We start from the raw sequence: 25729 nt of genomic DNA on the forward strand, positions 1-25729 counted from the left end.
CTACCCTGTCTGTAAGGGCTTTAAATTGCCAGTTTCATATGTTTAAGTATCAGCAATTTCTTTTGTCTGTTTTAAAGCAAAAGCTTGCTTCCCTTCCTGCATGTGCAGAGGATAAGGAACTTCAGGATGTCTTGCATGCTACTGAACAAGTGAACAAACATAGTTTACATTGTGGATGTCCTTCATGGATGCATCTGCAGTCATAACAAGTGGGTTGTCCTGTCGTCAGGCAGCCCTGCAGTCGGCCGGATTCCAAAGTCCGGGTCCGGCTTCGGCAGCCTCTGGTACTGTTATCAGGAGACATGCCTGGCTTCGTGAACAAAGTTTACCTGAACAGGTTAAGGCTAAGTTATTAGATGCCCCTGTTCAACATGATGTTCTTTTTGGATCCAAGGCTGAGGAAGTTATTAAAAAGATGGAAGAAAAGGCAAAGTCTATGCAGACTGTAAAAGATTTCTTGCAAGTTCAGCCTCCTAGATTTTCCAGGAATTGGCCCTCTAAAAATTGGTCCTTTCTCACGTCTGACAGGCCTCAAAGGGGAAGATATAGACGCTCCAGAGGTCGTGGTCAAGGTCAGGCCTCTTACAGATCTAGACAATGGACTGCTTCTTCACCTAGAAGGGGAGAAGACAGATCCCAATCTCAAAGAAAGCAAACTCAATGACTCTCTCGGTTGGGCTACGGGACCCCTTCACCTGGATGCCCCTCTCTGAGGAAAACTGTCTCTTTTTTACAGAAATTGGACTCATATTACCCAGGACAGATGGGTATTGGACGTGATTTTAAAGGGTTACAAATTCCACTTTCACACTTTGCCAAGGGCTCACGGTTGGCCAGATCTGCCAAAACATCAATGGTCAGAGGCCTTAAATCAAGTGGATGCTCTTCTGGCCATGAGAGCCATAGAGCCTGTTCCACTCTCGGAGATGGGAAAAGGTTTTTATTCAAGACTGTTTCTGGTTCCAAGAAAACAAAACTCATGGAGACCTATTCTGGACCTTTCTGTGTTAAACACCTTTTTGGAAATTCCAAAATTCAGGATGCTTACTCTGCAGCAACTAATTCCAATGCTCTCTCAGGACGCCTGGATGGTGACATTGGACTTAAAGGAAGCCTACTTACACATTCCCATCAGGCAGGAGCAGGAAATTCCTCCGGTTCAAGGCAGGTTCGAGGCACTTTCAATTCTCTGTACTGCCCTTTGGTTTATCTACTGCGCCCAGAGTCTTTACCAAGTGCCTGGCACCAGTAGTGGCTTACTGCAGACTTCAGGGGATCCAGATTTACCCCTATTTGGACGACTGCCTTATTCAGGCAGACAGCAAAGATCTTCTACTTCAACATCTGGACTTTGTTCAACGTCTTCTCCTCCTACTGGGATTCTTAGTGAACACAAAAAAGTCACATTTGATCCCTTCTCAACAAATGGTATTCTTGGGAGCCCTCTTAAATACAACCTTACAAAGGGCCTTCCTCACTCCATAAAAACAAACTCAGCTGGCTTCTACTTTCAGCACCTTGGCAACTCTATCTCAGCTCACTGCAAGGAAATTCCTGCAGGCTCTGGGATACATGGCTTCCTGCATTCTGCTGATTCCAAACGGAAGGCTTCATATGAGAAAGCTTCAATGGTATCTGAACAGTGTATGGTCACAGCATTACCACGATCTGGATATTCTGATTCCTCTGATCCCCTGCCTTCAGAGGGAGTTCCTCTGGTGGTCCAGGGTATGCACTTTAAACGAAGGAAAGCCTTTTCGTCTACCTCAACCTACTCAAATCCTAACCACGGACGCCTCGGATTATGCTTGGGGAGCACACTTTCTAGACAATTGCCAGCAGGGAACCTGGACAAAGGACCATCTTCACTGGCACATCAATCTGAAGGAAATGTTGGCAGTTCAAAATGCCCTTCTAGCCTTCAAGAACCTTTTGCAACCAGGGCCTCTGCTAATTTGCACAGACAACACCACGGTCATGTGGTACATCAACAAGCAGGGGGGTTCTCATTCGTACCCCCTTTGCAGACTAGCTATGGCTTTATGGGACACAGCTCTAAATTTGAATCTACATCTCCAGGCTCAATTCATTCCAGGGCAACAGAATCTCTTAGCAGACAGCCTGAGCAGAAACATTTCAGATCCTCACGAATGGATGCTAGACACCAACTTATTCAACAGGATTACTGCAGTTTGGGGATGTCCCCAGATAGATCTGTTTGCATCCCATCTCAATCATCAGCTGCCTCGCTTTTGCACCAGGTCCTTCCACAAAACAGCTTGGAGAGTGGATGCCCTGTCCTTCAGCTGGAGAAGCCTTTCAGGATATGCCTTCCCTCCTCTTCCTCTATTACCTCGGGTATTACTGAAGATAAAACAGGACAAGCCCAAGTTCCTCATCTTGATTGCTCCAAATTGGCCTCGACAGTTTTGGTATCCAACTTTAAAACACCTGTTCTTGGGGCCTCCTTGGATTCTCCCTCTGAACCCTTCGCTTCTGTCCCAGCATCAGGGTCAGTTACTACATCCCAATCTCAAGACCCTTTGCCTGGCAGCTTGGCTCTTCAAAGGAATTTGATTTCCTCTAGTCTTCCCAAACAAGTTTTGGATGTTGTTCTGGAAGCTAGACGGCCTAGCACTAGGAAATCCTATGCCTCTAAATGGAAGAGGTTTTGTATTTGGATGCAGGACCGAGGCTCGGATCCTCTGGTTCCTGATCTCTCTTCTATTTTGCTTTACCTTTCGGAACTTTTAGCTAAAGGACTTTCCTTTTCTTCCATTAAGATTCATGCCTCTGCTATTTCTGCTCATTTCAGTTCTGATCCTCCTGTTTTTTCTCATCCTTTGGTGAAGCAATTCTTGAGAGGGGCTAAAAATTTGCGGCCTCCCAGGACCCCTCCTGTCCCTGCCTGGGATCTTAATTATGTTTTAGAAAAACTTACTTTGCCTCCTTTTGAGCTTGCTGCATCTTCAGATATTAAGTTTTTATCTTGGAAGACTGTCCTTTTATTAGCATTGACCTCTGCCAGAAGGGTCTCAGAGTTGCAAGCTCTCATGGCTGTGGAACCATACCTTATTTTCCATCAGGACAGAGTATCCTTGAGGACCAATCCTACTTTCATGCCTAAGGTGATTTGAAAGTGGCTTTAAATCAGACAATTCACCTTCCTACTTTCTTTCCAAATCCTCAAAATAAAGGGGAAAGGATTTTGCATTCATTAGATGTGCACAGACAATTACGATTTTACCTGGACAAGACTAAAGAGTTCAGACAGTCTAATCAATTGTTTGTTTCTTTTGCCTCCAGTTCTCTTGGAAAGCCTATTTCTAAACAAACTATTTCCAAATGGATTGCTTACGGAATCAGATTTTGTTACACTCATCATGGGAAGCAGTTTCCAGGTACCATTAGAAGTCATTCTACTAGAGCAGCTGCCACTTCTACAGCTTTCCTCAGAGCAGTCCCTACCAAGGATATCTTGGAAGCTGCCACTTGGAGTTCTGTGCATACTTTTTCCAAGCACTACAATCTCCCTCTGTTTTCTAAGACCAGGGCAGGCTTTGCCTCTGCTGTTTTGCAGGGTATTCTTGCCTCCCCTTCTTCTATCTAAAGCCTCCTCCCCTTTTACACTGCTTTGGGATTCCACCCTACAGTTATGACTGCAACAGTGAAACACGAAGAACATAGTACAGTTGTGTACACCTACCATAAATGTAGATGTTCGAGTGTCTTCACAGTTGCAGTCGGTTTCCTCCTCCTATCCCCTCTTTTTTCTACCTTTTCCTTTTTTGTGGTGTATTTGTGTTTCCTTGTTGGATTCATTTTTGTTTTATTGGGGACTTCTGACACCTAGGGCAAGAAAGGCTGGAGAAGATGGCGTCGGCTGAGGGCTATGTACCAAAGCGTACTGACGTCAGGGTACTAGCTTGTGCAGCCGACGCCGGACCCAGACTTTGGGATTCTGGTCGACCTCGGGCTGCCTGCCGGCAGGAGCACCCTACAGTTATGACTGCAACAGTGAAGACACTCGAACATCTACATTTATGGTAGGTGTACACAACTGTAATTTCCTCTTCTTCTATGCCTCAAGCTGGAATTTCAGTGGTGGATTCAGCAGTTGACTCTCAATCCAGGACTCCTTTTTCAACTCCCTCTTCACTCTCAGGAGCTGTTCACAGATGGTATAGACGTGGTATGGGGAGCATCCTTCGGCTGTCTAAAGGTGCAGGGTCTTTGGTGGCCTCAACAAAGGAAAGACCACATGAGTGTTAGAGATGAGAGCTCTTCAGCTGGCTCTTCAAGCATTTCACCTGTTATTCTCCCCAGGGACTTTCAAGGTGTTTACAGACAATACCACAGTGATGTGGCATGTCAACAATCAAGGGGGTAATGAGGTCTTCTCTCCTACGCCAGTTGGCACTTCTGGTGTGGGAACTTGCTATCCAGTATTGTGTGACAATTCAGGCAGTTTACGTTCCTTCAGGTAAGAACATTGTGGCAGACTGTCTGAGCTGGTCCATAACACAGTCCCATGAGTGGATGCTTCAAAGGTATGTGTTTCTAGACATTGTCCACAATGGGGCACTTCTCAAGTAGACCTTTGTCTCCCCAACTGTCTCTTTTTTTCTGCTGGAATCCCAGGTCTTCTGATCTGGAAACAGGGCACCCTCTCTTTTTCCTGGAAGGGAATGTTTCTTTATGCCTTGACTTCCCCTTCCCTTGTTTCAAAAGTCCTGTTCAAAATACAGCAAAATGTCACTGGTGACTCCCTCTTGGCACAGACAGCATTTATTCCCTCTTCTTCTGCATTTAGCCAAGGACAATCATCGCAAGTTACCTCACAGGGTTGACCTACTCACACAAGACAAGGGATCACTCATCCATCCTCACCTGTCCACTCTTCAATTGACACTGTGGGTGATAGGATTTTGATTCCATACAGGCACTTGCACAGGACGTGCATAGGGTCCTGCAGGAGGCCAGGAAGCCCACAACTAGGAAATACTAGTTATCCGAATGGAAGAGGTTTTCTGTTTGGTGTCTTTCTCATAACCTGGATCCATTTTCTGTAGGTGTTCCTTTGATTCTGTCTTATTTGTATGAACTGCTCAGTACTGGGTTGGTTTATTCTTCTGTTAAGTTGCACCTATTAGCTATTTCTGCTTGTCTGCCTTTATCACCTCCTTTAGTTTCTAGATTTGAGGCTAAACAGTTTCTTAAAGGTGTCCTTCATATCGTGCCTCCCAGGAGGCCTGTCCCTCCTCCCTGAAATTTTAATTTTGTTTTAGAAAAATTCACCCAGACTCCCTTTGAGCCTGCAGCTTCAGCTTCCTTACAGCATTGTTCTTGGAAGACTGTACTTTTGTTGGCCCTTACTTCTGCCAGACTGGTGTCTGAGCTTCACGCCCTTATGACTTGTCCTTAGTTTTTAGTTTTTCATAAGGACAGGATGTCCCTTTGTACTAATCCTTCTTTTGTGCCCAAAGTAGTGAATGAGTTGTCTCTTAATTAGTATATTCAGTTGCCCAATTTTTACCTTCTCTGCAATCTGCTAGTGAGAAGGTGCTGCACAATTTGAATGTGCACAGACAACATGTCTTTTATTTGGATAAGACAAAGACTTTTTGTAAATCTGGTCAGCTCTTTGTTTCCATTCATCCTAGATCTTTGGGATTGGCTGTTTCCAAGCAAACTATTTTTTCTTGGATTTTTAAAGCAATTTCTTTTTATTATGTCTTCCATATCAAGAGCATTTCTTCTTATGTTAAGGCTTATTGTACTAGGGCTGTGGCTTCTTCTGGTGCTTTTTTCAAGGGTTTTCAAGGGTTTGGTTGCTAAGTCTCCTTGAGGCAGCTACCTGGACTTTTGTGCATATATTTACCAAGCACTATAAGTTGGATGTGATATCCAGAACTAGAGCTGGCTTTGCTAGGGCCATTCTTCATGGGTTCCTAGAGAGCTCTGCTGGTCTGTCCTCCTCCCTCTCTCCTTCCTGAGCTTTTGCACACTCCTTATAAAGAATATTGCAACAATGAAATGGAGGGACAGTAATACAGTTGTTTAAGATCTTACCATAACATAGATGTCCTTCTCTTCACTGTTGCAGTATTCACTCTCTCCCTCCTCCCCCTGGTTCTTTTCTCTTCAGGATCTACTGCTTATCTCTCTTTCTTGGGTTGGCTTTCTACTGGGACTTTCAGTCCTGAGGATGATGCATCCAGACGTCACCTTTATGCCCTATGCTATACGTGGGGAGCATACATGTGATGTACGGTGTAACTTAAAGAAACCTAAAGGCTTTGGTATACTGGCTGGACGTCAGGCTGCCCTTGGCTGGGGATGCCTATTGTAAAGAACACTGCAACAGTGAAGAAAAAGGACATCAAACATTATGGTAAGATCTTACACAACTGTACTTTTTATCACAAGGTGCGCAAACATACACATGGTGCATGCATACTTTCAGAGAAACTGGAGGAATGCAAGTTCACCTCCAACATACCTTTGGGGTGCTGGAGGAAAATGGATCACATGGGTAAATCCATACATTGACAAGGAGGACACACACAAAAAGCTACAGCCAGTAACTCAGTCAGAGAAAAGCACTGTGAGGTGGCCATGCTCCTCATTGTGCCAAGGAGGACTGCTTTCACACTATTCCTACTCCTCCTAAGCCGCCTGTCGCATGGATCTAGGTTTGCAATAGTAAGTATAAGAAATTATTGCCAGCTTGTTACTCTTAGATGATGAGTGTAAAAAAGTGAAAGAAATTATGATCAGCTTTTTATCCTTGCACTGCAACCACTATTATTTTTGGTTTTGCCCAGAATTCTTGACCACAAAAATTTATCCAAGAAATGCCATATCGCAACCTAGTTTAGGTAAAGTACATAAATGGAGAATGAATTAACTTTTTTCCTTCCTCATTTTCCCCCAGCCAGAAAAAGGTGATCATGCAGGTCCACACAGCCATGGGTGTAGCGAATGAGTGACACCAGCAATGATGTTAGCTTTAGTAGAGGGAATGCCCAGCAGCAGGATTCAGCTAAATCAAGGCAGTATGTTAGTGGTAAAACACTTTTTGAAATTATGAAGCCTGCTACTTGACAAATCTGTCACTGCATCCAGAGACATCTTTGAATTTTAAAGAAGAAATTGTACCACTCCTTAGAATTCTTCATCCTACGAGTTATTACCCACCTGGTTTATTAGGTACACAAGATTGTTGTACTAGCTTTTATTGGTTTGACAAGCATGTAATAAAATATTAAAGTAAGATAACGTGGACTAGGGCACCCCCAGTAACTGCAGAGTTTGCTGATGCCTAAAACCGGCTATGAGTATAACATTGCCATACATGTTTCTGAAAAGAAAGACCTGTATTATCTACACAGTTGGGGGCTTGGGTACTTCTAACAATTGGGCAGCAAGTGTACAAGTGTAAGAAAGTGTTAACACTACTGCAGAAATGTCTCCTTCAGAGGTAAACTATTGTAGTGAACACCATCATATTTTGTTTGTACTTTCTCACTGAAAGCATTTATGTTGCACATTAGTTGTGAATTTCCTGATGAAATTAATTTATTTCAGAAGTCATTGGTCTGATTATTTGTTTTTAAGGGAAATATTTTAAGTATGTTTTCTATCTTGTACTGTGCATTTAAATTTTGTTTGGGTCTGTTGTGCATACTATAGAGAGAACAAACATCTCCGTAAGCATTTTTGTCTTGAACCCATTTGTTTTTATCATATCCTTAGGAAAAGGCGTCTTCTGTGAGAAACTTCCAAGTTTTGACAGGCAGACAGCAGAGTCCTGTTTCCATGAAGCTGATAGGTGTGGAAGGCCCTTGATCTGTGGATTTTACAAGTGAGATGCTTTATATTCTTTTGGTTGTAAATACAGTTGTTTGATACTGTGCTTTTGGATGCAGACATGCTCATTGATAAAGCTGCACTTTTATTATAGAAGCAAATTCTTTCACATTGATTGTCTTATATTTTTATGAAGCTGACCTGTGGTTATCGAAAGGGAGCAGAACGCTAGCTGTTCTTTCCTTTTTACAAATCAGCTTATCTTCACATCTTGATTTTATAAATGATAAATATGTAACTAAGGCCAACACATTGTCACAGCAGCCAGTGGTGGTGGTGTTTCACACCAAGAGGTTCTTCGATTCTGTTCTCGGGTTTGGTGCCTTCTGTGTGTAGTCTTCATGTCTTCCCCGTGTGTGTGTGTGTTTTCTCTGGGTGCTCTGGTTTCCTCCCACATAGGTTCATAGGTAAGTACTAGGCTATTGGCCCTAGGGCCTATATAAGCCTAGCCAAAAAGGTACCATAGCTTTCAACACCCAAGAAAATTATTTTCCTGTGCCCCTGAAAAATAATCAACTCTGCCAATTCTTGAACCCAGGACCCTGTACACTATAGCAGAGCAATGTACCACTACACCATTTGAGCAAAGACATGCAGCAGGTGGATTAGAGAATCTAAACTGGCCATAGGTGTGTGTCAGTCAGTTAGTTATGGAAAAATAACCATGGCAGGGTTTAGCCACCTGGTGTTGTAAACTTTGGCTGAAGGTGATTGTCACCGTTGAAGTGACACCCCAGCACCATGTCGGCGCCGGAACCAATACATCCCCTTTCGGCTCCGTCGTCTTCAGCTCCGATCTCCTCCATGAGACCTTCCTTGGAGGGATCCGGTCGTCGTGTTTCCCTTGTCGGCTCCGAGGGGGCTAGTGGCATCGGACCCTTGTCTGACCCCGCTCTCCCTCTCGGGCTTCGGCTTTGGTAAGCTCGACACCGACATCGGCCTCGGAGCCTTCTCTGTCAGTGGAGCCGGGAATTCCTATTTCTTCGGAAAGGGAATATTCTGGCCTCCCTGGCAGGGGAGCCTTTGAGGTGATGAGTGTCCTGGCACCTGAGCCAGGTCAACGGTCCATCCCTTTAGCTCCTCCCTCTTCGGTGCCTGTTGATGTCTCTTGCCAGCCTCTTGCTCTCAGGCCCAGGGATCCATCGCCCCAGGTTTCCCCATTGGGAATAACTTCCTCTTCCGAGGTTTCTCCTGATCCCGCAGGGGAACCCCCTCGGAAGAGGACGTGTAAGAGGAAACACACAGACTCCCCTGAGTCTACAACATCTGATATGCGTTCGCTGAACTACCTTTGTCATTTCACCAGACTTCAAAGAGATATTCTCAAGGAACTAGGTGAAGTGGTTCAGGATCCTTCAGCTGCTGGGGCTCAAGACAAGATTTCTATGCTTCTGGCTAGGGGCCAGTCATTACCAATTCAAATCTCTGTTTTTTGGTCTCACCACAGCCCCCAGGGTGTTCACCAAATGCATGGCAGTAGTCACGGCTCACATGAGACGTCATAGACGTTGCGATTGCAACCACTTCCACAGGACAGACACAATGACTTGGCTCTGATTCCGCCTACCAGGGAACAATTGGAAGCACCCTTGGGCGGAAAGTTAGCTTTATTTTCAAAAAACTGGCATTGCATTACAGGAGACAAATGGACTTTGCAAACAATAGACAAAGGATACAGGTTTCACTTCCACATTTTACCAGAAAAGAGAGGAATGCCAAACCTTCTGCCAAGCCAGAAGTCAGAGGGTCTAAAACAAATCATCAATTTACTAAGGATGAGAGCAATAGAAAAGGTACCATCTATGGAACAAGGCCAAGGATTTTACTCCAGACTATTCCTTGTACCAAGAAAAGAAACTCGATGGAGGCCTATTCTCGACTTGTCCGCACTGAACACATATCTCATTGTTCCAAAATTCAAGATGCTGACCCCACAGCAACTTCTTCCCATGTTGGGCAAGGAGTCTTGGCTGGTGACTCTAGATCTCAAGGAGGCATACCTGCATGTCCCTATACGACCAGATTGCAGAAGACACCTCAGATTTCTTGCAGGATCAGAGCATTATCAATTCTCAGCATTGCCCTTTGGTTTATCTACTGCGCCCAGAGTATTTACGAAATGCCTGGCATCAGTAATTGCACATTGCAGGCTTCAGGGAATTAAATCTACCCATACCTGGACGACTGCCTAATACAAGCGGACAACAAGACAAAAATAACAAAGGATTTGGCCTATGTCATACAATTGCTGCAAGCCTTGGGGTACACAGTCAACATACAGAAGTCAAGACTAGTGCCATCCCAAAGGATAACATTTTTGGGTGCAGAACTGGACACAATAACACAGATGGCTTTTCTCACAGAGGAAAAACAACTTCCAGTCTACTTCACGGCATTGACAAGACAAACTCAGCTTACTGCAAGGAAAGTCCTGCAGGCCCTGGGTTACATGGCATCCTGCATAATCTTGATCCCACATGCCAGACTACATATGAGAAAATTACAATGGTACCTAAGAAATGTATGGTCTCAACACAGACACAGTCTAGAAACCATGATACCAATCATTCCATGCCCGAAAAAAGAATTTCTGTGGTGTGCTCAGGCCTGCCAGACCAACAGAGGGCTGCCTTTCCACAAACCACAACCAAAGCAGACCATCACCACGGACGCCTCAGACCTAGGCTGGGGCGCACACATGGAAGACAAGTGTATCCAAGGCCTATGGTCCCAAGACCAGCTGAAACTACACATAAATCTAAAGGAGATGCTGGCAGTGAAGCATGCAATAGAGGCATTCAAATCATTCCTCCAGCAAGGCCACTTGCTGATAAGGACGGACAATACCACAGTCATGTGGTACATCAACAAACAGGGAGGCACGCATTCCTACCCTCTATGCCGGATGGCAATGGAACTGTGGAACCTAGGCCTGAATCTCAACATTCAACTGCAGGCCAGATTCGTACCAGGAAAAGAGAATTCACTAGCAGACAAATTAAGCAGAACTGCCATGGATGCTCACGAATGGATGCTGCATCCAGATATCTTCAAAACCATAACAAAGAAATGGGGAATGCCAAAGATAGACCTGTTCGCCTCCCCACTCAACCACCAACTGAAGAAATTCTGCTCAAGAGAATACCACCCACAAGCCTGGAGGGTGGACTCCCTTTCTTTCACCTGGAAGGCCCTGACAGTTTATGCCTTTCCACCTCTCTCATTGATGTTACAAGTTCTACTGAAGATCAGGGAGGAACAGCCAAAGGTAATTCTGATAGCTCCAGACTGGCCAAGGCAGCATTGGTACCCGCTACTGAGAAGCATGTCTCGGACGAACCCATGGCCTCTACCTCTATGGCCTTTACTTCTAACACAGAACAACTACAAGACCCTGCATCCAAACTTGAAAACGCTGCAGCTAGCTGCCTGGAAAATTGCATAAAACAAAACCAGCCTGTTTTATCTCAGAGGGTCAAGGACATTATCCTGGAGGCTCGCAGACCCTCCACAAGGAAAACATACTCAGCCAAATGGAAGAGATTCCTCATTTGGAGTGCATCAAAGGGAACAGATGTCACGCTTGCAAACCTAGCACACATCCTAGAATACTTAGAACTGTTCCACAATGGCATGTCCTATTCTTCCATTAAGATTCATGCTTCAGCAATTTCAGCAGAGTACAACATGGATCCTCCTATCTTCTCTCAACCTCTCCTCAGACAATTTCTAAGAGGGATCAAAAATGTAAAACCTCCAAGGAAACCACCTCTGCCTGCATGGGATCTCAATTTTGTGCTGGAAAAATTGACACTTCCCCCTTTTGAGCCAGCAGCATCAGCAGACTTACAGTTCTTATCTTGGAAAACTGCCTTCCTTCTAGCAATCACTTCAGCAAGAAGGGTATCCAAGTTACAGGCATTAATGGCAGTACAGCCTTTCCTTATCTTTCACCAGGATAGAGTGTCTCTGAGAACCAATCCTACTTTCATGCCAAAGGTGGTATCCAGGGTATCCTTGAACCAAGCTATTCATTTACCTACGTTCTTCCCTAACCCACAGAACAGGGGGGAAAAGCTACTACACACCTTGGATGTGCATAGACAACTGCGCTACTACCTGGACAGAACTAAGACCAGCAGAAAAACTGACCAGCTTCTGGTAGCATATGCAACAGGAGTGCAAGGAAAAGCAATTTCCAAACAGACAATTTCAAAATGGATAGGAAATTGCATTCGATTCTGTTACTCTTTTCATGGAAAGACAACTCCTGAAAATATCAGGCTTCACTCCACAAGGGCTACAGCCACCACTACAGCTTTCCTACGAGGAGTGGCTACCAAAGACATTTTAGAAGCTGCTACTTGGAGCTCCGTGCATACATTTGCCAAGCATTACAATCTTCCTTTATACTCCAGATCCTGAGCAGGCTTTGCAAATGCAGTTTTACAAGGGATCTTAACTACACCATCTTTATCTTAGTGCCTCCTCCCCCAGTTTGGCTATGGTATTCTACCCATATGTTATGACTGCAGATGCATCCTTGAAGGGCATAGTACAGTTTTGTACCTACCATAAATGTAGATGTCCGATAGGTATGCATCTGCAGTCAGGATTACCCACCCTCCTTCCCCTCTGTGATATTCCTAGGGTGCTTACCCCTCTTTCAGCTAGCTGGGGGAATCTATTATGGTGTATTTGTTTGTATGTATGTATATATGTATATATATTTTGTTTGCTACTGTTTGGAATTTACAACATTTATCCAAATTTAGCCTTCCTAGAGGGCACCTGGCATCTGGGGCAAGAAACACTGTGGAAAATGGCGTCGGCTGATGCCTTTATACCCCAGGAGCTATGACGTCGGGTGAAGTGCGACATCAGCCGAGGCCAGACCCAGACTTTGGAATCCGGCCGACCGAGGGCTGCCTGAGGCAGGACAACCCATATGTTATGACTGCAGATGCATACCTATCGGAGATCTACATTTATGGTAGGTACAAAACTGTACTTTTCGGCTGAAACCGAGTCCTCGGTTCTTCCTTTGGCCGCTAGCATGCCTCCGACAACCGAGGCCATAGAGGCCCCAGCTGAGTCGGCTACAGAAATTCCTACTGAAGAAGCAGGCACACAAGAATTGTCCGACACCATTCCGTTGGACATTTCTACTCCTGCACGTGGGGCAGCTAGACCCCCTGCTTCTATGTCTATTAAGGCCTTCTCCAGAGCTAAAGCAGCTAAACTTTCCAAGGCCTTACCTACAAAAGCTCCCCCTCACAGACCTTCCTCTAGTTCTCAGATTCTCAGCCTTGCTGAGGAACTTATTTCTTTGATCAGGGGATCCCAACCTCTCCCAGACAGGGCCTCTCAACCCCCTCCTGAAAAAAGGCCTAGGACTGAACTCCTTGAACCTCTTTCCTCTGACCATTCCTCGGATGGATCAGATTTATCAGACCATCAGGAAGGACCATACTCACCCTTTGAGGATTCGGATGCAGAAGACTCCATTCCTTCTGCCTCCCCCCAAGAAGAATTTTCATTTGGGGAAACTCTACATTCAATGAGGGAACATTTCCAATGGCAGGGTCAGGATTTTTCTGATTCTAGGAAAAGGCTAAGGACTTTTTTACACTTACCACAGCATAGGCCTTTAGCCATACCACCTGTACTATCAGTTGTTAATGATGCATACAATGATGCCAGTTCAGCCCCTGATTCTCTACCCCCGGCCCCTGCCAAACCTGACAGATATTACAGGGTCCTGGATTCTCACTTCCACTTGTACAAGGCCCACGCTGCAGACCCAGAAACCATTTCTCAGGGCCCCAAGGGTGTTGCAGCTGCCTCTGCCAAAAACCCCCTACCCTCTGAAAGAGAATCAAGAGCATTAGAGAGATGGGGTAAAAAAAAAAAAAAGTTTATACATCTGCTACTCTTTCTGCCAGGGCTTTAAACTGTCAATTTCACATGATACAGTACCAGGAATTTTTGTTAGATCAGCTGAAAAAAAGCTTTCCTCTCCTGAACCTTTAGACCGTAAGTCCCTTCAGGAGTTGGTGCACAATTCTCAGCAGGTCAGTAATCATTTTTTAAAATGTGGCTATGATGCACTGGAGGCTTCATTTAGATCAGCTATGACTGGAGCAGTGATTCGAAGGCATGCTTGGCTAAAAGAGCAATCCTTGCCAGACCATGTTAAGTCTAAACTCCTAGATGCCCCTATGGAGAAACAAAGTTTATTTGGCTCCCCTGCACAGGAGGTACTAAAGAAAGTGGAAGAAAAAGCAAAATCTGTGCAAACAGTCAAGGATTTTCTGCAGGTCCAACCTCCGAGGTTCAGCAGAAATTGGCCTTCAAAGAATTGGTCCTTTCCAGACACCTCCAGAGCACAGAGAGGCAGAAATAGACGCCCAAGAGGCAGAGGTCAATCAAGGGGTGCCTACAGGGGCCGTCAGTGGCAACCTAACAACCAGAGGAGTGCCTCCACAGCTGCGACTGCAACCACTTCCACAGGACAGACACAATGACTTGGCTCTGATTCCGCCTACCAGGGAACAATTGGAAGCACCCTTGGGCGGAAAGTTAGCTTTATTTTCAAAAAACTGGCATTGCATTACAGGAGACAAATGGACTTTGCAAACAATAGACAAAGGCTACAGGTTTCACTTCCACACTTTACCAAAAAAGAGAGGAATGCCAAGCCTTCCTCCAAGCCAGAAGTCAGAGGCTCTAAAACAAGTCATCAACTTACTAAGGATGAGAGCAATAGAAAAGGTACCATCTATGGAACAAGGCCAAGGATTTTACTCCAGACTATTCCTTGTACCAAGAAAAGAAACTCAATGGAGGCCTATTCTAGACTTGTCCACACTGAACACATATCTCATTGTACCAAAATTCACGATGCTGTCCCTACAGCAACTTCTTCCCATGCTGGGCAAGGAGTCTTGGCTGGTGACTCTAGATCTCAAGGAGGCATACCTGCACGTCCCTATACGACCAGATTGCAGAAGACACCTCAGATTTCTTGCAGGATCAGAGCATTTTCAATTCTCAGCATTGCCCTTTGCCTTATCTACTGCGCCCAGAGTATTCACGAAATGCCTGGCATCAGTAATTGCACATTGCAGGCTTCAGGGAATTCAAATCTACCCATACCTGGACGACTGCCTAATACAATCGGACAACAAGACAAAAATAATAAAGGATTTGGCCTATGTCATACAACTGCTGCAAGCCTTGGGATACACAGTCAACATACAGAAGTCAAGACTAGTGCCATCCCAAAGGATAACATTTTTGGGTGCAGAACTGGACACAATAACTCAGATGGCTTTTCTCACAGAAGAAAAACAAAAACAACTCCCAGTCTACTTCACGGCATTGACAAGACAAACTCAGCTTACTGCAAGGAAAGTCCTGCAGGCCCTGGGTTACATGGCATCCTGCATAATCTTGATCCTACATGCCAGACTGCATATGAGAAAATTACAATGGCACCTAAGAAATGTATGGTCTCAACACAGACACAGTCTAGAAACCATGATACCAATCATTCCATGCCTGAAAAAGGAATTCCTGTGGTGGGCTCAGGCCTGCCAGACCAACAGAGGGTTGCCTTTCCACAAACCACAACCAAAGCAGACCATCACCACGGACGCCTCAGACCTAGGCTGGGGCGCACACATGGAAGACAAGTGTATCCAAGGCCTATGGTCCCAAGACCAGCTGAATCTACACATAAATCTAAAGGAGATGCCGGCAGTGAAGCATGCAATAGAGGCATTCAAATCATTCCTCCAGCAAGGACACCTGCTGATAAGGACGGACAATACCACAGTCATGTGGTACATCAACAAACAGGGAGGCATGCATTCCTACCCTTTATGCCGGATGGCAATGGAACTGTGGAACCTAGGCCTGAATCTCAACATTCAACTGCAGGCCAGATTCGTACCAGGAAAAGAGAATTCACTAGCAGACAAATTAAGCAGAACTACCACGGATGCTCACGAGTGGATGTTGCATCCAGATATCTTCAAAAGCATAACAAAGAAATGGGGAATGCCAGAAATAGACCTGTTCGCCTCCCCACTCAACCACCAACTGAAGAAATTCTGCTCAAGAGAATACCACCCACAAGCCTGGAGGGTGGACTCCCTTTCTTTCAGCTGGAAGGCCCTGACAGTTTATGCCTTTCCACCTCTCCCATTGATGTACAAAGTTCTACTGAAAATCAGGGAGGAACAGCCAAAGGTAATTCTGATAGCTCCAGACTGGCCAAGGCAACATTGGTACCCGCTACTGAGAAGCATGTCTCGGACGAACCCATGGCCTCTACCTCTATGGCCTTTACTTGTAACACAGACCAACTACAAGACCCTGCATCCAAACTTGAAAACGCTGCAGCTAACTGCCTGGAAAATTGCATAAAACAAAACCAACCTGTTTTATCTCAGAGGGTCAAGGACATTATCCTGGAGGCTCGCAGGCCCTCCACAAGGAAAACATACTCAGCCAAATGGAAGAGATTCCTCATTTGGAGTGCATCAAAGGGAACAGATGTCATGCTTGCAAACCTAGCACATATCCTAGAATACTTAGCAGAACTGTTCCACAATGGCCTGTCCTATTCTTCCATTAAGATTCATGCTTCAGCAATTTCAGCAGAGTACAACATGGATCCTCCTATCTTCTCTCAACCTCTCCTCAGACAATTTCTAAGAGGGATCAAAAATGTAAAACCTCCAAGGAAACCTCCTCTGCCTGCATGGGATCTCAATTTTGTGCTGGAAAAATTAACACTTCCCCCTTTTGAACCAGCTGCATCAGCAGACTTACAGTTCTTATCTTGGAAAACTGCCTTCCTTCTAGCAATCACTTCAGCAAGAAGGGTATCCGAGTTACAGGCATTAATGGCAGTACAGCTTTTCCTTATCTTTCACCAGGATAGAGTGTCTCTGAGAACCAATCCTACTTTCATGCCAAAGGTGGTATCCAGGGTATCCTTGAACCAAGCTATTCATTTACCTACGTTCTTTCCTAACCCACAGAACAGGGGGGAAAATCTACTACACACCTTGGATGTACATAGACAACTGCGCTACTGTCTGGACAGAACTAAGACCAGCAGAAAAACTGACCAGCTTCTGGTAGCATATGCAACAGGCGTGCAAGGAAAAGCAATTTCCAAACAGACTATTTCAAAATGGATAGGAAATTGCATTCGATTCTGTTACTCTTTTCATGGAAAGACAACCCCTGAAAATATCAGGCCTCACTCCACAAGGGCTACAGCCACCACTACAGCTTTCCTACGAGGAGTGGCTACCAAAGACATTTTTAGAAGCTACTACTTGGAGCTCCGTGCATACATTTGCCAAGCATTACAATCTTCCTTTATACTCCAGATCCCGAGCAGGCTTTGCAACTGCAGTTTTACAAGGGATCTTAACTACACCATCTTTATCTTGGTGCCTCCTCCCCCAGTTTGGCTATGGTATTCTACCCATATGTTATGACTGCAGATGCATCCTTGAAGGACATAGTACAGTTTTGTACCTACCATAAATGTAGATGTCCGATAGGTATGCATCTGCAGTCAGGATTACCCACCCTCCTTCCCCTCTGTGGTATTCCTAGGGTGCTTACCCCTCTTTCAGCTAGCTGGGGGAATCTATTATGGTGTATTTGTTTTGTGTGTGTATATATATATATATATATATATATATATATTTTTTTTTTTTTTTTTTGTTTGCTACTGCTTGGAATTTTCAACTTTTACCCAAATTTAGCCTTCCTAGAGGGCACCTGGCATCTGGGGCAAGAAACACTGAGGAAAATGGTGTCGGCTGATGCCTTTATACCCCAGGAGCTATGACGTCGGGTGAAGTGCGACATCAGCCGAGGCCAGACCCAGACTTTGGAATCCGGCCGACCGAGGGCTGCCTGAGGCAGGACAACCCATATGTTATGACTGCAGATGCATACCTATCGGACATCTACATTTATGGTAGGTACAAAACTGTACTGTTCTTTTATTACATCCACAGATTTACCACAGTACTGTTGATTGAGCACTTTCATCCCCTAAAGGGATTTCATCAGAATCTGTCTCTACTACTATTATCCCCCTTAAATAGTCCAATTTTTTTATGAAGTCAGTTTTTGATTTTTAAGTACTTGTTGTGTTTATAAAGTGTTTTTATGCATAATTTTCATAGGGAATTTTAATTTTGTAAAATGTAAATTATAATAGATTTCGAAACGTGTACTTTTAACATACAGAAAATATATATTGTTTTCTTTTTAACAACAGTATTGGCTGTTAAAGCTTTTTTAAAATTAACAACAATTTAATAGGGTAATTATTTAATTGAACTGATTAACTGGACTATTTAAGGGGGATAATAGTAGAGACAGATTCTGATGAAATCCCTTTAGGGGATGAAAGCGCTCAATCAACTGTACTGTGGTAAATCTGTGAATGTAATAAAAGAACCTTTGGTGTTTTCAGCCTTCTACAGTGGTTTTTTTTCTGCAATTCTTGGTGATTTTTCGCTGTTGGGCTCATTTGTGGACATTAAACTCAGTGTTTAGACAGGCCTGCCATTTCTCAAGGTGTCTTCAGGCCTTCCTCCTTCTCCATTAAGGCTTTCACAAAATCTAAAGCAGCCATGAAAACTAAAAAACAAGGACCACAGACCCCCTTTCAAGGCCCCATGCCTAAAAAACAGATGCTCAAAATGGCTGAGGATTTGATTACTCTTATCAGGGGTTCTCAAACCCCCTCGGACAAAAGGCCCAGATTGGAGGAAGACTACCCTTCCTCAGATCAAGCCTCTATTTCCTCAGAACATTCTGAGGACCAGGAATATACATATTCTCCTTTTGAAGACTCTGAGGCAGAGAAGTCTATTCCCTCGGTTTCCCCCCGTGAGGACTATTCTTTTGGGGAAACCCTACATACCTTGAGGGAACACTTTCACTGGGAAGGCCAAGATTACTCAGATTCCAAGAAAAGGCTCAGGGATTTTCATTTGCTCCCCCAGCACAGGCCTCTGGCTATCCCCTCCTGTCTTAGATATATTAGATGATGTGTACACAGAAGCCAGCCTCAACCCAGATTCTTTACCTCCAGCTCCTGTTAAAGCTGACAGGTATTACCGGGTTCCTGATTCACACCAGTTCCTATACAAAAGCCATGCTGCTGACCCAGAAACTATTTCACAGGGTCCCAAGGGAATTAAGGCCTCTACTGCTAAAAACCCATTACCTTCAGAGAGAGATTCCAGAGCTTTAAAAGGTGAGGGAAAAAGGTGTATACCTCGGCCACTTTAACCATGAGGGCATTAAACTGTCAGTTCCATATGTTAAAGTATCAACAGTTTTTGTTATCTCAGTTGAAAAGCAAAATGACACAACCTGAGCAACCAGATTTAAAGGAGTTGCAGGATTTGTTGCATAGTGCAGAGCAAGTGGGTAAACATACCTTGCAGTGTGGTTTTGATGCTATAGAGGCCTCATGTAGAGCTGCTGTTACAGGGTCTGTCATACGTGTAGACATGCTTGGCTCAAAGAGCAAACCTTACCAGATCATGTCAAAGCTAAGTTACTAGATGCATCTCTTCAAAAAGATGTATTGTTTGGTGTTAAAGCTGAGGAGGTACTAAAGAAAATGGAGGAAAAGGCAATATCAATGCAAACAGTGAAAGATTTCCTACAGGTACAACCTCCACGTTTCAGCAGAAACTGGCCTTCAAAAAATTGGTCCTTTCCAGCCACGGGCAGACCTCAGAGGCAGATACAGGCGCCCTAGGGGTAGAGGGCAATCTCAAGGATCATTCAGAGCCGGACAATGGCAAGCACCAACCCCAAGAGGTGGAGAAGATGGATCACAGTCATTCAGAAAGCAGACACAATGACTTTCCCCTTTGCCTGCCAAGCAAAGCTTTAATGGCAGCACCTTTAGGCGGAAAACTGGCATTATTCTCAAAAAAATTGGCATATTGTCACAAAAGACAAATGGATCCTGGACATTATAGACAGAGGCTGCAGATTCCACTTTCACACCCTTCCAAAAATGAGAGGCATGCCAAACCTGCCACAAAATCAAAGGGCAGAGGCACAAAAACAAATTTCAGCTCTCATGGACATAAAAGCTATTCAGGAGGTACCTGCAAAAGAACAAGGTCAAGGTTTTTATTCCAGACTATTCCTGGTACCAAGGAAGGACAAAGATTGGAGACCTATTTTAGACCTATCCATCCTAAACACATATTTACACGTACCAAAATTCAAGATGCTCACATTACAGCAGCTTCCTCCCATGCTGGGCAAGGAGTCTTGGCTGGTAACATTGAACCTCAAGGAGGCATACCTGCATGTCCCTATCAGACAAGATTGCAGAAGATACCTCAGATTTCTTGCAGGTTCAACCCATTATCAATTCTCTGCATTGCCCTTTGGCTTATCTACTGCGCCCAGAGTGTTTACGAAATGCCTGGCATCAGTAATTGCCTTCTGCAGACTTCAAGGGATACAAATATACCCATATCTGGACGACTGCCTGATCCAAGCGGACATCAAGCATATACTTCTGAAACACCTGGCGTTTGTAATAAAACTGTTGAACTTTCTGGGATACACAGTCAACAAAAAGAAATCAAAACTAATACACTCTCAAACAATAATTTTCCTGGGTGCCAGCTTGAATACAAACACCCAGATGGCCTACCTCACGCCAGACAAACAAGGGCAACTATCTCAATACTTCAGCAAAATGGCAACCTTCACCAGGCTGACTGCAAGGGAAGTCCTGCAGGCTCTGAGATTCATGGCATCTTGCATCCTGCTGATCCCATGTGCAAAGCTGCATATGAGGAAACTTCAATGGTACCTAAAAAATTTATGGTCTCAACACAGCCACAGTTTGGAAACAATTATACCACTCATTCCATGTCTTCAAAAGGAATTTCTGTGGTGGGCTCAAGCATGCCAAAGAAACATAGGTCTCCCCTTCTGCATACCTCAAGCAAATCAAATCATCACAACAGACGCCTCGGACTACGTCTGGGGGCCGCACATGACAGATCAGTGCATTCAGGGAAAATGGTCCCAAAAAGAGAAGCACCTACACATCAATCAAAAGGAAATGCTAGCAGTGCAAAATGCTATTATGGCCTTCTGCATCCAGGCCAGCTATTGATAAGGACAGACAACACCACAGTGATGTGGTACATAAACAAACAGGGGGAACTCATTCATACCCCCTGTGCAGACTAGCCATGTCCCTTTGGAACACAGCTCTGGAATTGCAAATCCAACTTCAGGCACAATTCCTGCCAGGGAAGGAAAACACACTGGCAGACAGCCCAAGCAGGAATATGACAGATCCACACGAATGGAAGTTGCATCCTCAAGTTTTCACAAAGATAACTCAGGCATGGAGACAGCCAGACATAGATCTGTGTGCTACCCACAGAAATTACCAACTGAAAAAATTTTGCTCAAGGACCTATCATCCACAGGCCTGGAAAGTGGACGCACTTTCTTTCAATTGGACAACATTGACAGTCTATGCCTTTCCACCTCTCCCTCTGCTGCCCAAAGTTATATTAAAAGCCAGAGCAGAGAGGCCAAACATGATTCTCATTGCTCCAGACTGGCCAAGACAACACTGGTATCCACTCCTGAAGAGCCTGACGTATTCCCCACCATGGATCCTGCCTCTAATGCCTCTTCTGTTGTCCCAGCACAACTTCAAAACTCTTCACAGCCAGCTAAAAACCCTCAATCTAGCCACATGGAGAATCCCTTGATTTCCCAACAGACCCTCCTCTCCAAGGAGGTGCAGGATGTCATCTTGGAGACCAGAAGACCTTTTACTAGAAAAGCCTACTCCGCCCAATGGAAACGGTTTTGTGCCTGGAATCAGAAAAATGGCCAGAATCCTTGGGTAATAAATTTACCTCAAATATTACAGTACCTAGCTGAGATGTTAAACAGTGGACTTTCCTTCTCCTCCATCAAGATCCATGCTTCAGCCATTTCTGCACAATACAACACAGATCCTCCTTTATTCTCTCATCCTCTCTTAAGACAGTTCCTCAGAGGGGCTAAGAATATAAAACCCCCAAGGAAACCACCAGTCCCTGCTTGGGACCTCAACTTCATATTGGAAAAACTGACCCTGCCTCCATTTGAGCCAGCTGCTTCAACAGAACTACAATATTTGTCATGGAAAACAGCCTTCCTTCTGGCTACCACCTCAGCACGCAGGGTTTCGGAACTACAGGCCCTCATGGCTGTGCAACCTTTCATCATTTTCCATCAGGACAGAGTTTCCTTACGAACCAACCCTTCCTTTATGCCAAAGGTAGTATCCAGTGTAGCCTTGAATCAGACTATCCACTTACCTACCTTTTACCCTAACCCACAAAACAAAGGGGAAATACTACTACATTATTTGGACCGGACAAAGCCATTCAGAAAATCTGAGCAACTCTTTGTGTCCTATGCTACAGGTGCTCAAGGAAAGGCGATCTCCAAACTGACAATCTCAAAAATGGATAGCCCACTGCATACGCTTTTGTTACTCATTTCATGGAAAAACTGTGCCTTCAAGCATCAGATCCCACTCCACAAGGGCCACAGCTACCTCTGCAGCTTTCCTCAGGGGGATTCCTACCAAGGACATTTTGGAAGCAGCCACTTGGAGTTCAGTGCACACTTTCTCCAAACACTATCACCTTCCACTTTACTCTAAATCTAGAGCGGGCTTTGCCACAGCAGTCTTGCAGGGCATCCTTGCTCCTCCTAGTTCCACTTAGTGCCTGCCACCCCTATTTAGCTTTGGGATTCTACCCATCTGTTATGACTGCAGCTGTATGCACGATGAACATAGTACAGTTTTGTACCTACCATAAATGTAGATGTTCGAGTGCTAGTACAGCTGCAGTCCAGGTTTCCCTCCCTCCATCCCCACTTAGGATAGGCCTTATGACAAACACCTTCTCATACAACCTGATTGGGGTATTCTTTTATGGTGTATTTGCTTGCAAACTGCTGTTTTTTGATTATTCTATATTGCATTATTACATAAGTTTATGTTTTGCCTTCCTTCTGGGGGCACCTGACATCTGGGGCAAGAAAAACTGAAGAAGATGGCGTCGGCTGGCTCTTTTATACCCTGCCGCACTGACGTCAGGGAGGAAGCGACGACAGCCGACGCCGAACCTAGACTTTGGAATTCGGCCGACCGAGGACCCGCCTGACGGCAGGATAACCCATCTGTTATGACTGCAGCTGTATTAGCACTCGAACATCTACATTTATGGTAGGTACAAAACTGTACTTTTCCCTGAGAACTAATCCATCTTTTCTACTTAAAGTTTGTTCGGACCACAATTTGAATCAATCCATTGAACTCCCTGTTTTTTTCCCTAATCATTCCAGCAAGGCAGAATACAGATTACACCAATTGGATGTGCATAGACAACTGTGTTTCTATCTCCATAGAACTAAAGAAATGAGAAAATCAGATCAGTTGTTCCTTTCATTTGCTAACAACAAACAAGGCCTTCCAGTTTCTAAAGTAACGTTGTCAAAATGGTTATCCGACGCCATCGTCCATACCTACCACTTGCGACAGAAAGATCTTCCAACAAAACCCAAAGGTCATTCAACCAGGTCAGTAGTTACTTCGGTAGCATTTCAATCTAGATTGCCCATAGATTCAATTTGTGCAGCATCTACTATTGCAGATCCTCATACATTAATTTCTCATTACAAAGTAGATGTGGTCTCCCAGGGCAGAGCTTCCTTTGGTTCCACGGTTCTGAAGAGTCTGTTCCAATGAGCTACCCAGGATTGAGGTGCTGGGGACGCTGTCCCATCCAGCGAGAACGAAGGCGAGATTGGACAACTTAACATAAAGAAGTTATGTACCTACCAATAACGTTCCATGTTAGTTTTCCTTCATCTCGCCTTCCTTTTTGTGTCCCTCCCTCCTTCTCCCTTCCTCGAGGATTGAGAGGAGTTTCTCAATGGTTTTGCTGGCTAATTTGTTTTATTAGTTGCTTCTCAACCAAACCATGACAATTAACTGTATATCCAGGTTTATTAATGGATTATCTTCTATAATTATGTCTTGTGTGAGCTATTTCAAATGAGATCTGGGTAGCTGGAGCTGGACATTCTGGGATAAGGGGTAGCCTTGAGTCAGTAAAGAGCTCTCGAGCTATAGTAAATGGCCGAGTCGGAGCCGAGGATAGACTCCGAACCCATCCAGCAAGAAGGAAGGCGAGATGAAGAACAACTAACATGGAACGTTATGGTAGGTACATACCTTCTTTTTATGCTAATTTGCAAATTTTTAAAAAATTTTAACTTAAGTGCCCAGGGATGCAGATCAGATTTTCTAGATATTCTGGAACTGGTCAATTTGGGCAGAAGTGGCATGTTTGGATCAAAATGCTTCAGCAGTAGCAGCGGAAATTCTACTTCTCAGGCTTTAGTCTTTTATCTCATTGGTAAGTAATCCAAGGCTCTGGATGTCTTTGGGAAACAAGTTTGTGTCCTCCACTCTTAGCCTGCAAGTTTTGAATTATGTCACTGAGGTCTGTTAAATGAGACTGCACAGACAAGAGTGGTTTCTGGACAGTGATGACAAGCATAGTCAAGTCCTTTACCATCATGACAGCTACATTCTGTTGCTTTGTGATCCAAAAGAGACATATCTGGCTTTGTAACCTTCAGCCATTTCTGGCTTTACCTCACTCCCTTTGAGGACATCAAGGTAGCGTTTCTGGATTATCCTGTGTGGGAGCCCTACCTGTTCACACTTTAGTATTAATGCTCTAAAGGCAATGAAAGAGATAGGACATACTTCATCTCAGGGTGTGTAGTTTAAACTTCTGTAGTGCACATTTGCAAGGTTTCAGAGTAGCCAGCTGTAACCATGGTCTTGCAGTAACTCACAGAGGACCCTTGGCATAAGTATCAGTGTGGCCAACAGAACCTCACTTGTCAGAAACTAGCAAGATCTCTTGGAGAGGTGTGGAGGTCCTCCAGCTGCTGTGGAAACTAGCAGCAATCCTGAGTACATGTCTGTCCAGTTCTCCCCAGAGGTGGTTAGAAACAGTTCTATAAGGATTATTAAAAATGTATGCAGGCCATGGAATGGTTACACAGTGACTGTCAGGTGATTCTATTCCTATAGAAACTTAAAGGGGACTTCAGTCTTTACCTGTACCCAATACGTTTGCCCTCTGCAGAATGCATTGATAGTTTAGGAGGTGCTGAAGCATGGGTTTTCTCCCCCCCCCCTCCCAAATTCTGAAGGTCTGCAATAAGTGGATTTGAACACTCTAAATTTGCTGTAGGAGAGTAAGTGTGTCTGTGTGCATGCATATGCATGTGTGCGCTGTGTGGAAGACCTGCAGCAGGGCTAACCACCTAGATGTGTGAACATTGACTTTAGATGATTGTCGATGATTTGACACCTTTATTCCTTGTGCAAAAATGGGGGAAAAATTGTGATGAATGGATTCAGGCAAACAACTTGATGTGTTCAGGAGATCTGCAGGATGCCTAGCTACACATCAAGATTGCCACAGCATCCAGGAGATTTTTTTTCACTTCTGAGTGTGAGGTGTAAGTCCATCATAACCATTTCAGATCCCTGCTGTTCAGTCTCACCACAGCCTCCCAGGTGTTCGCCATGTGCATGGTATTTTGTGGTAGCCCATTTGTGATTGCAAGGAATCAGTGTGTTCCCATATTTGGTCAATTGGCTCCTGGCTGCCATAATGATGGAATCATTTACAAAGTCCAGAAACAACTTTCTCCATTTTTT

The 25729-nt window shown here is 44.5% G+C and overlaps 1 protein-coding gene across 2 annotated transcripts in view; it reads left to right on the forward strand.

Moving 5' to 3' along the window:
* Window positions 1–25729, forward strand: part of LOC122794507 (myo-inositol 2-dehydrogenase-like) — a 624687-nt gene that overhangs the window by 273237 nt on the left and 325721 nt on the right. For both annotated transcript variants that reach the window (XM_044062956.1, XM_044062955.1), the window contains one exon: window positions 7759–7867. In XM_044062956.1, coding sequence (XP_043918891.1) covers window positions 7759–7867 — 109 coding nt within the window. The remainder of the gene's footprint in view (window positions 1–7758; window positions 7868–25729) is intronic.

This window comes from Protopterus annectens, chromosome 2.part1, assembly GCF_019279795.1.
Source record: "Protopterus annectens isolate FY-2018-M chromosome 2.part1, PAN1.0, whole genome shotgun sequence".
In the NCBI taxonomy this organism is placed as follows: domain Eukaryota; kingdom Metazoa; phylum Chordata; order Ceratodontiformes; family Protopteridae; genus Protopterus; species Protopterus annectens.